This window comes from Ammodytes marinus (assembly GCF_949987685.1).
Source record: "Ammodytes marinus genome assembly, chromosome: 3".
Classification (NCBI taxonomy): Eukaryota; Metazoa; Chordata; class Actinopteri; order Uranoscopiformes; family Ammodytidae; genus Ammodytes; species Ammodytes marinus.
In genome coordinates this window covers 16921907-16934755 of record NC_137232.1, presented here as the reverse complement: position 1 = coordinate 16934755, position 12849 = coordinate 16921907, and the positions used below count along the sequence as shown (strand labels likewise).

At 40.2% G+C, this 12849-nt stretch overlaps 1 protein-coding gene across 1 annotated transcript in view; it reads left to right on the top strand.

The window, feature by feature from the left end:
- Window positions 1-3532: 3532 nt before the first annotated feature.
- Window positions 3533-12849, top strand: part of b3glcta (beta 3-glucosyltransferase a) — a 66681-nt gene continuing 57364 nt past the window's right edge. Inside the window, exon 1 of the mRNA XM_080053825.1 lies at window positions 3533-3725. Coding sequence (XP_079909951.1) covers window positions 3662-3725 — 64 coding nt within the window. The 5' untranslated portion in view covers window positions 3533-3661. The remainder of the gene's footprint in view (window positions 3726-12849) is intronic.

Below are 12849 nucleotides of genomic sequence, written 5' to 3'. Positions count from 1 at the left end.
TCAGGAGTGGGTGGAGACCAAAAAAAGAGATAAAATGAGAGTGAAGAACCAGGGGCAACTGCTAAAATGTAGCCATATAAAGTAAAAAGGTGTTTCTATTGTTGTGTGGTTTCAGTGGTCCGTATGGTCCAAAGACATACGTATTTGCGGTTTTAATGGTAGAAAAAAACGTGTTTTCTGGTATTCATTCCATCATTCCTTTACAGGCTGGAATAAAGGTAATTTCTTTTTTTTTAACTGAGCCAGCTTTCCGGACCTTATTCTGCAAATTAAAACATCCCACATCCATTCATTGATTATCACTCTAGATTGCATATTCCATTTTTGAGATATCATTTATTATCAGTGTTTTAACTGTATTATCTATGATCTTGTGGAGGGGTTCCAGCATAGATTTTGTTAATAAACCCCAGCATACTTTTAAACAAACTATGATGTTTAAACATTACATATCATGAAATGTTATCGTCCCACTTTATAACTGTCAAGGATAACAGTTAATAATAAGAATGTGAGATATCTATGATGCTGCTAGAGTTTGCCATACACCTCTCAAGGCAACAATACAGGTGACAGAGACTCAGGGTAACTAATAAGATACTATACTAAATAGTTGGGGCAGTAATATCTTGAAATATGTGACAGTAGATAATAAAGGACATTTAGCTGTGCATAGGAATAATTATGGGGGAAGGGGTGTTATTCAAGCAATATAAAGTGACATAAAATAACTTAATGTGGGTTGAGGTGTATTGTACAGCTTGTGCATGCAATTGCATTTTGCAAAGTTCATCAAGAAAATTGTCACTGGGTTATTTTTTATTGTGTTGGGTAATCGCTCATAGAAATCTTACCCACGGAGATCTTGAAAACTGGCTATTTATCATTCCTTGTGTATATACACACACAGCAGTACAAACACACACAAGCAAAGACTAACCTGCACAGCCCCCCTTCTTCTTTTGATAGCAAAGTGTAAGTGCATGCAATTTATTGTCAAAAAAACAATAATTACAAGAGGAAACTGGGACACATTTTACACACTACATTTATTTTCTGATTACACTATAGTTTTTGGCTCTACCTTATAACCTAATTAACCACATAGATTCAAAGCAGTGGGAGCTCTGAATTATTCAGAAATTCTCAGTAAGCACCTTTAGAGAGAAAAGCAGCAATTTTAAACGTGAAAGCCAGAAATATCCTGGGTGGGAAACATGGTAATTATAGGTCACAACTTTCCACAACTTTGTGTGTTTCAGTTACAGCCAGGCAGGAGAAAGGATTAAAAACAGTGATTCATCATCTGCTGCTCATTACAATGTCATTTGCTTTGCCATTATAGGCATATTTTTGATATTTATATATGCAATACGGACATGAGCACCTCTCGTAACTCGTAAAGCTACAGAGCGAGGCTTTTATCATACAAAACATATACTGTACATAGCTGCTTCAGTGGCAGTGAACTGCAGACACTTTGCTTCTTTTTCCAACAGTCAAGGACCAGAAAAATCGGTCTGTGTTTCTTTAAAATCGAGTAACCGTCAATGGCATTGGCCACGAATCTAAACTTTCATTGAAGGGAAATTCCGGCTGACGCTGTCTTGGTTTTCTTGTTTCTAGCTGTGGGAGAGCCTTGTTCTTAGGCACACATCTGGACTGATCTGTCAAAGTGCATCTGAAAGAATGCTGTCTCCACAGCCACAGGATGTCAGAAATACAGATTCCACAACTGCACATGAAGAAAAAAATGTATGAGGCTCAGAACACTGAGGTTAGAATTAGATCATTACCATGTTCTTGAACTCAAATTGTTGCATGTTGCACAGGTATTTTCACTAAATGAATGTACAGTACATAAACCGTCCTTAAACACAAACTGTCAATCATTTAAGAGGAAAATTATACAACACAAACAATTCCCAAACATGTTTCAAAGTGCTTGACAAAATAAAACAATAGCATAGACGGAAGTTAAATGAGAAAAGGACATGCACACTGAGGGAGTTAAAACAGCAAAATGATTAATAGAAGAAGGATAAGTAAAAGCACATATCAAACAATTCCAAAAGCAGAGAATTCAGTAGTGAATTAAGTGATGATCATGTATGTATGGCAGACAGTGTGTATGAATTAACATTCATTCTCTATCATTTAAAATCAAAATCAATAGTGGTGGTCAGAGCCTTGACATTGCTCTCATTTCTTCAGGATCATTGAGTTCTCAGCTTCATTGCAGCCGCTTAGAAACCCATTCACTTCCAACGGTCGGACCAATCTCTACTGTATGTACTGATAAGCAAAGTAGACACTGTCACACTCCAACAAGTTTAACTTCACTCAAATGTAAGTGGGACAGATGTCAGTGAACCAGAGTTTGTAAATTATAAACTGGTATGTGGGTCTTAAAAAAAGAAGAAGATATAACTGAAGGACTAAACTGCAAACATAGTATTCAGCTGGAGCATATTTCTAGAACACAAGGCACTGAGGTTAAATCATTAAAACTGTTCCCTACTGTACGGTGATTTGAAAATGATCCCCATCAGGTAACTGTGTTGGCACTGATTGGCCTTTTTCACGAAATACATTTTGTCTCAACTTTGCAAAGAAAAAGGGCACAGGTGTAATTAACGATGGCTGCATGTGAGTCACTGCCATGGCCAGATACAGGAAGGGGCGGTCATTAATTAGTGCAATTAGTTACACCTGCCTTTTTTCGAGAACGGCTCAATGGTATGGCAGTGGTCGCCGTGGCACTGCCACATGCCGGAAAACGATCTCGGCGCACCTGCTTTTTTCTTCTGGTGTCTTGAGGTTCAGAGATTGAAGGAGTTACTTCTGTCCTTGACATCAAGAAGAATCAATTGTATGAAGCTGGAGGAAAACACAACGATTTCAGGTCGGTTTATTAAGTCTGCTTTTAAGAAATTAGAAATTACCTCTATATATTTGATATTGGCACTTGCAGTAAAAACATATGTTGCTCAACAAGTAGCCAATAAATGCAGGCCTATAAATTGACAAACAAGATTAATCTGCATCTATTTGGATCATCAAAAAGTAAATTTTTAAACAAAAAGACAACATTTGCTTGTCCAAGATTCTCAATTATGAGGATTTGCTGCTTTCCTTTTTTGTAAATCTAAAAATAGGACAATTCTAAATGTATCTAGCCTCTTTACCAACCTATTCATTGAAGTTAATAGGTTGGAGCCTCCTTCTGACCTCAGGGTTTCTGAAAAAAAAACATAGCTACGGCCCTGTTGAGCTTTTCTGTGTTTATATGTTTGTGAACAAGCTCGGACAAATGATCTAATCATTTACCCACGATTCGTTTCCATCCACAAATGAGTGCTTAACAGGAGTTCGACGACAGCCCTTGAAGGCAGCAACTGTAAACTGCGATTTTAATTGCGCGCGCGCACATCTAGGCTACTCTAGTTGCCTGTCAGCTGAGCTCAGTGAACTCATCCCGCCAGCAGAGCGCGTCGCTGCGCCTTCAACAGAAGACGGGGATGCCTCCTACCACAGCACAAACCCACTCCTCGTTGTCCGTGAAACTGTGAAAAGGAGAAGCTCTTTTTTATTTTCGCTCTCTAAAGACAGTGAGAAAGCCCGTGCACTGCGAGCTACACTGCTCACACACAAGGACACGATGCTGGCGAACAAGCCTCACGTCGGGCATAAAGTGGCTGGCTGTTGGATTTTCCTCTCCCTCTGTGAGTATACTCACTTTACTTTGTAATTCTTCGCGTGAGGAGGCTCGGTCCAGGCAGCTGTGAGGGAAGCAATGACACACTCTGAACAGTAAACAGTTTGTTTGCTTGTGTTAAGAAAGCGGCGACAGAGCAGCGCTGAGTGCAGTAGGCTAGTGTTTACAGCGGTCAGAAGAGACGAGCTTAAAGAGTGCGTACTATTTGAGAAGTGCGGAGCCATGATTCGCTTCAACTTCCTGAGGAGTTGAAAGGCGATGTGTACGTTGGCTACAACTGCGTCTGCTTGCCATGCACCAATTAGCCTACTGTAAGTTTGCATGAGAGTTAATCACAGGAACTGGTTTCCAAGCCATTCTTATGATTCACGGCATTTCTCTTCAAATCTGCTCCCAAGCGCCGCCGTTAAGTAGCGTCTTCCTGACACGTCGAGGTTGCACGAGTAGTGGGAGTCAAACTCTATGAATGTAACTCAAGCTTCAGCTACTGTAAGCTCTACCAACTCGAGACTTCCTCTGTTATTCTGGATGCGCACAGAGAATTTGGCAGCAAAAGAAGATTATGCGATCCATTCCACAGTGTAATATAATATCCCTCTTGTTGTAGCTGGAGGGGTTCAGCCAGCCAAATGGAAGAGTGTCATTGCGATTTACAAATGAGTTAAAATGTGAAGTTGGTTGCCTAATTGGGAAAACGAATCAATTACTTAAGTGTCACATATCCCAGTTGAATTTAAAGGTGGGAGTCAGCGATTCTGGAGAATGCTCGTTGTCAAATCACTTTTGCCAAAATCAGTGAATATTTCATCACAATCTGCAACCTGTCCATAGCCTACTTTGTGTGCACCGAGTCTTTTTTCAGTGCACACACACAGTACATGCAGGCTGCAGATTGTAAGTAGATATGCACTGATTTGGACAAAAGTGATTTTGAAAACAAGCATGCTCCAGAATTGCTGACTCTGCCTTTAATTTCACACGAATAATGGCATGTTTTAATCATTGCAAGTCCCTGCAAACAGTGCTTTGTCTTTCACCACCAAGAATACGGCTCTATACATATAGTGTGTCCATGCATATGTTCTGCTCAAACAGTATAGATTCAGTGATGTGTCACGTCCGTTGGGTGGGGTGCAGCAGCATATAATGTGTGGCTGCAGCTGTGGAGAGGATTACAGTGGACAACCAATATTGGATGGTCCCTGTGTTCCATGTGGACTTCAGACTGTGCCTGCCGTGCTGGGACTGAATATTGTCACAATGAAATAAGAAAACAGGTCAGAATACACAAGGATGTGCAAATATTTTAGCGCTGCATAAAAGGGCAACATCTGCCTTGGTAAATAACACAGGAAATACTGTCATGTCAAGACACAAACAGGGAAGATATAGGCTAGCAGAATATCTACCAATCTTAATGCTGCAAGAAATTGCACCTTGACTCACTGATTTAATATTAATTTGCCTGGACACACTGATGTATTATTTATTAGACTGGACACACTTATTTATTATTCACTTGATTCAACCTAGGCTAATCAGTTTTTAACCTGCACTTGGTCTGTCTTTTACACTTTCTCCCTGCTCACTTACAGTAACACCTGCTCATGCTTTTGTTATGTATCAAAATCAGCGTTGTATCTTCAGACTTTCATCACTTGTAAGTTTCCTGGAAATGCAGGTAGGGTTGTCTTGTTTAATTTAGGATCATCTTTCACTCTCAATTCCTGGTTATGGGTCAAACATTAGGATTACTTTGGTTTAACCTGTGTTTAACAAGTGGTTATGGGTGAATGGTGCATTTAGCTTACCGGAAGAGGCTGAATCATGTACTTCAGAACTGCCTTTTAAGCTTGTGGATATGTGAAGAATACAGCCAAAGAGGTTTGTGTTTGTGTGTTTGGCACCGAGTCAAACATGTTTAGTTGGGCATCAGACTTTGCTACCTGTCTGCTCCCTGTGTATGTAATATTCATTGCGCTCGCATAAAGGCACAGCCGTGGGCTGGAGAGCATCCAGTTTGGTGACATTAGGGTGCCACCTCTGCTGTTTTTATGATGTCGTCCGTGAGGCTTCAACAGACCGTCATTTCTGGTGTTCACTGGAGCGCTTTGTAGCTGAGTGTGACGCAGTCGGGAGGAGTAGGAGCAGCACCTCAACGTTTTAGGCTACAGCACTCTCTCAGTTGGTCCTCATAGGCTGCATTTCAGTTGTAACGGATGTGGTGGCTGCCACAATGGTCTGTATATTATTGTTATATGGTTTCTACAATAATGTAGACTAGTTGAGGCAGAGAGCAGATTTTCTAACTGACCTGAGGAATTTTTCATATGCTGTTACGTGAGATTGGTGAAACCTTTAAAGTGAAACCACAGAACAAAATCTCAAAGGATATTGCTGCTTTGTCATCTTAATGTAAGGTCGGACATGTTGAACGTTATAGATTTTTTTTCAGCCATTTTCAACTAAGTTCTTGAGGTTTTGCTCAGTAATTGACAGTGAAAGCATTGTGAGATTGATGTGGCTGATGATGTTTTTGGAGAGAGAGCTCCTCCTCAGAGAACAGCTCTCAAGCCTTTGTTCTGACCGTCAGCTTTGATCATGAGTTTGGCTTGAGTGACTGGTAGAATGAGATTGCAGATATGAACCGCCATGTGGAGTTTTCTCTTTGTGCTGGACGGCCTCACCGTGAGTGAAGAGATCCTGTCATGAGGACTTGAGTGCCCAGCTGCTACTGAGGCTGAAATCAGCCCGCTGAAGTGGATCAGGCACCTTCTGAAGATCCATCCAGAGAGGCCCGACTCGCTCAGATCCATGATGTGCTGGAGAGATTACTGTGCATCTGATCTGGGAGCATTTGAGGATCCCTCATGAAGAACTTGAAGGAGCTTCTGGAGGAAAGTGTCCTCTGGGCACTTGCCTTTGACACTATAGGCTGGAGGGAAGAATGGACAGATGGACGTCTTAACCATGACATTTAAATGAATCATAATTGGAAAAAATGTTTTAAATAAAGTGCAAGTTTACTGGTGGAAGGGTGCAAAGTTAATTTACAATGGATCATGTTGCTGTACCTCTACTTTTGCTACCTGTGGTTGCTGCAACTCATGTTTTCTTTCTAGTGCCTCTCATAAGTTCCCAGAACCCAAGATGACATCTTCAAATGTTTTATTTTGTACAACCCAACACACAGGATTAAGTTTATCATTCTATAAGATGAAGAAAAGCAGCCAATTCTCACATTAGAGCGTCTAGAAGCACACACTGTTTGGCATCACTTAGCAAAATTGTTGCCAATTTATTTTTCTGTCAATCGACTAATGAATTTAGAGGCTTTGCATTTCCACTCTATTAGCAAGACTGCTTTCTGGCTACAATGGTCTTTAATACAATTGTTTCTTCAGGCACTTTAATTAGTTAGGTATTTGATTTCCAGGATCAGCCAAAAACAGACATTAATGTTTGTTATCCATAAAGCATTCTCCATGTATTGCCCTTTTACTGTAAATGGTTATTTGCAAGGCAGAGCAATCTTTATTAAAAGTAACATTTACAACTTTGTACAGTCACTGACAGTAACAATTGGAGGCCTGTATTTGCATTGTAGCTACTAGTGATGTTTTTGCAAGAATTGGAGAGTGAGGCAGTTTTATGCATATTTGAAGTGTATTGTGTATGAATTAAGCAATGACCTATCATATTTAAAACACCATATTTAAAACACCATAAACCATGGTTAATTGTTTTAACTATCAATTATAAAAATGTATCACTGACACTGTCAACACACATCTGACAATGTTGTACATTAAAGCGGCTACGAGTAACATTTAAATATCTTTTAAACAGCCTCATGTTTCCTCTGATAATCATAAATTACCTTTAACAGCAAACAAGACCAACAGTGCAAAGAAATATGTTTTTATATAGTTTTTATTACTTTTGGTCTGGTCACACACCCAGTCCGATTTTCGGTTCGCTCGTGCAGGCTCTTTGGTCACATATCCGTATTGGTCGCAGATTTCAGTGTGGGGCAGCAACGCGATATGAGAAGCCTATCCCTCCAGGTGAGGGAAGGGGAGCGGGAGCCTTGTTTGAGACAGTTATTTGTCGTCATAATGACTGATAACGGGGCTGAACCATACAAAAAAACAGAAGGCAATGAAGAAAAGTTAAAAGGGAGAGTGATATAGGCTACGGGCGGAACCAGGGCGTTGCCAAGCAACTTGTATACAATTTCACGAGAGTGAAAGTAGACTGCAGTGTTTACTCCTAAATGAATGAGCAGTTGGTACTAACACAAAGTTTGCTTTGCTTCACCATCATCAGATAACCATTATCTGAAATAGTCATTATTTACATCAACAACACAAACGCATTACCTCATCGTGATCCATACTAACTGCCGTCTCTCGTTCATTCGCTTTCTGTGAGGACACGTAATCTTTCAGCTCTGTGAGAGAGAGTAGTTAGGTGACGCTGCTGCATCAACTCATTGCAATCAGGTGTGTGTAGCACTGACTGGCATTAGTTGATGCAGTGTCAAAACCACTCTCACGGAGCCGAAAAGAGTCCTCACACTTTCAACACACGGACATGCACTATATTGCGCCCTTCTCAGTTCACACTCGCACGCCTGGCACGAGCTAGAAAACGGCTTTGCAACAGCGGGCGTCGTAAAAATACTACCGCTTTTGTCCAAAGGGGACGCCAACGTGCAATGTTACTCGTAGTGGCTTTAAAGGTGGGGTAAGCGATTCTGGAGAATATTCTTTGACAAATCACTTTTTGTTAATCGGTGAATATCTCACAATCTGCTACCCGCCCGTACTTTGTGGCCGTGTCTGAACTGCCATACTAGCGTCCTACATCCTACATACTCATGCATACTCTCTACTCAAAGATCGATTGTGTATGCGAGCTGCGTCTAAACGTTCTCAGTTGAAGTATACTCAAGCAATGAAGAATTTCTTCTTCTTCTTATAAGATTCAGGCAGTTTAGACACTGTTAAGCTTATAACCGCCCTCTACAGGTTAGATATTGAACTAGACTTTTACAGTCCTGTGTTCATCATCTGTGTTTTAGACCTCTTGTTTTATAATAATGATGTTTTGAGGCGGAGGATCCCTTTCGACGCTCTCTGTCCGGCTCATCAGCACTCAGCTGTCTGTGAGTTGAGCTGGACGAGCCGCGGTGTGTGGAACAGCGATCTGTTCTAATCTCTCTCCACTATCAGACTCACAACACTCATTTCACTTAGTGACTCTAATGTTGTTAGGTATTTATCTTCATCTCTTATCTATTGTAAGAGTGCATGAATGACTGCACGTACAGTTGTCAGATCACGGAACCCCAAACAATGTTGTTGCCTAGCAACTTGCTCGAAAATATTTCATTTTCCTGGGCGGGTAGAATTGACCCAGTGCATTGTGGGGCGGTTGAGTAGGAAAAGTATACAATCGATTCATACCCAAAATCTTCCCGGAAGTTAGTACTCATCCGGGAATTTCTCACATACCCAAACTCGCATACCCAACCGTCACATACTCAAATTGAAGTCAAAATGAGTATGAGTAGGACGTTAGTATGGCAGTTCAGACACGGCCAGAGTGTGCTGAGAAGGTAGTATGGACATGTCATGGATTGTGAAGAAATACTCACTGATTTTGACAAAGTGATTTGTCAACAAACATTATCCAGAATTGCTTACCCCACCTTCAAGTATAAAAAATAAGATAAACTGTAATTTGATACAATGGTTGATGGATGATAGCTGGCAGTGTTCGAGTTCCCATAAAAAGTTAAAATGTATTCCAACACAATGTTAGATGAAGCCTGTGCGTCCTGAATGCCTAACAGTTTGCAGAGTGCCATCTGTTCCATGTATCTTAGGAGCTACTGTTATTTTCATTCTGTTTGGTGCATTTGTCCCTGCAAAGTGTGATGTTTTTTTCATGAAGGAATCGTAGAAAGAAAACACTGCCATCTGGTTATTAACCTAACAGTTTTTTCTCCAACAATGAGGTTAAAACCCAAATTAATTTGTTTTTGATTCCCAGGGACCAGAGAGTAAAATGTAAAACTCTCAGTAACACACGTTGATCTGATATATCAACTTCCTAAAATGTGTTCAGAAAGAACACAAAACAAGGTTTCCAAGTGATTACACACAATCAAAAGGCGAAGATGTGTCCTAGGTGATACAAATTGAGGTCAGAACAGGTCTGCGTGGGTACAACATTTTTTTTATTGAGCTCTACGACTATGCTCCTTGAATGCACAAGAATAAAACAAATAGGGGTCATAATAGAAAGAATTTGAGGTCATTATAAGAACCCAATGGCCAGACGAGAGGACCCATAGAACAATTCTACACAACCCTAGAAAAGGTCCATGACAAAATTTTTAGGTTTTTTTTAAGCAGTATCAGATAGAAAAATATTTGCTTCCTGCAACATCTGCCTGCAGTAACTAGTTATAGTTAAAATTGGGAAAATTATCATGGCTATGGCTAAAATAGAAAGGCAAACGTTGCGCCGGGTAGCAAACACCCATCTCCTTCTACATGTCCATACACCACCCTGACATGCACCACTATAATGTACCACTACAATATTCATGACTTAACATAAATCGTAAGGCGCAGAAAACATTCAATATATGCATGTCATTTATTAGGTTCACTGGGCTGCAGACACCATCTGCACACACACACGCACACACACGGTCACTTAGCTCAGCTGACGCCTACAACTAACCTCTGTACGGTTAGTATTCATGCTGTGGTGAATAAGACTCTGTAGTCATCCATTTACATGAATAAAGCAAGATAAAAATGTTATTGTGTAAAGTTGAAGAACACATCTTAATGGTAGAAAGCAGAGCAACAAGAGAATCCCATTGAAGTCCAGTATTCACTCGCTTTTTATCTCCTTAATTCAATTTGTCAGCTGTAAAGGAAACGGAGTATTTATGGCTCACTGAATGTTTGACTGTCCTCACCAGCCACTCAAGTTGTGCCATACAGTTACCCTCTTGTTTGAACTTGAGACCTGCTGTCTATGGCTTTAGAAGAGGTGAGTGAGAGGTGAGTCCAGGTTAAATGGCCCTCAGCTCTGGGACGATTGTGCATTGGTCTCAGAAGAGCTTTCTGGATGGCAGCCCCACCATAAATACATCAGCATTGTGACGCTAACATGATGATGAACATTTATTGTCTTTGCCAGATGAAATAACTTTGTTTCTTGGAGAGCAGTGCAGCTGTAGTATGTGCTCCTCATTATTCAGCCTATTTGGAAACCTGTAGTCATCTAAACACTCGCATAAGAGTATGATTACGTATGGTGATTATCAAAGCATCTTTTAAGCTGACACTGGCTCCTTATTAGCATTAGTACACCTGCTACGACATCTTTTGTTAATGTGATTTGGCTACTTCACAGTACTTTCATGTGGTGTCTCATATTTTCCCCCTCTCCCTGTGCGCCTTTTAAATCCTCCATGAAGTGGAAAGTTTATTGCTTAATTACAATGAATCCACCAAGGTTTTTAGTAGTTAATTTATATAGAAAATGTTTCTAGGGTGAAGCAGCAGTATTTTGGACTAATGCATCGAGTCTAAATGCCTTTATCTGCCCTTGACATTTTCAATTTGTCAACCTCAAATTGAAGTTCAATTATTTCATATTTTCTTTGTTGTCAGATTCTTTGAATTCTGCTCAGATATACATACCAACTGCATTCTCTCCCTTTCTTATCAGCACAGTGTTTCCTTGCTAATTGCATTGGACGTGTGCTTTGACAATGCAAATGTGCAGGCTTGTTGAAAAGCGTGCAGCGAAACCCTTCAGAGCTTTTAGCATGTAAAGTGATATCCACAGTCGTCATAATCAAAGCAAGCAAGTTCCCCCATGGCGCGGCCCAATTGAAAACATGGTTGGAAACAACAGACTTGATTATGCAGGCTGGGGAGGCGAGAAGATGGAGGTGCTCCCATCAGCACTCCTGACACTGTGTAGGGAGTTACTCCCCCCCTCTCCCCCCCATTTTCAGCCTCTGCCTCCCCCTCTCCAGAGCAAGCCAAGCCAAGATGGGGAAGTTTGAGCAGATGTAGCAGAGCAGAATGTATCGTGAACTCCAATGTATTCCTTTAGGAAGCTCTGTTTCACGCCAATGTTGCATTTTTAATTCCGACAGAAAGTGGGATGCCAGAAGACAGTGTAGTAGTTTTACTCGCTCTGCCGAGCTCATGATTTGCTAGATCATGTTTGTGGACTGGAAATTAGATGATATTGTGTTCAGGATGAATTTGGTCTTGCTGGCCTTTTGTTGCTGAAAAAGAAGGCAGTGCAGTTAAAATGATTAGATTTACCCACATTGTACAATTTAGTTGCTCCCTTTTATCAGCAAGCAGGCTTTTCTTCTCTTTAGGAGCTGTAATGTTCTGTACCAAAGAGATACGATACACTTTGTTTGCTGTGAGGGATTGAAGAGGCAACCGTTAAGAAACAAGTTATTTTCACATAGAAGTGAAACTGAGCATGTCTCTTTTAAACTTCATTCTTGAGTTGAGTTAACTCTCGGCAGTAAAATAATTTCAACCCATCATTTTAAGTCAATTGATTTCATGTAACAACTCATGTTTATAGGTTCTGAACAGGTTAAAATAAAAAAATAAATTAGAGATTTTTAAGTTTAAATAACAATACAGTTTAGATTTTTTGAGTATGAAAAAAATGTGTTGAATGGAAAACAAAATATTTTATGTTTTACTGTGTAATATTTGATATCATTGAAATTGACTAAATTGATCAAGTTAATAAATGTGGTAATGCTTATGGCAGAAACATTGGGTTATCTTCAGGATAAACTGCAGCTCTTTTTTGTTTTCTGCTTGGTCTCATGGAAGAATGTCTATCTGTCTCCGTCACAACAAGACTCTATTAACTGTTAACTGCACTGAACCGTGTCTTCTTGCAGCAACAACATTTTTGTTTTTTTTATGTGAGGAAAATGGGATCTCCTTCCCTTTTGTATCTCTCTGTGAAATTCGGTAAACACCCCCCAGGTTCAATCACTACCTTTTTTTATATTGGTATTTTATTTTATGTCATGTTTTATGATGAAGGGA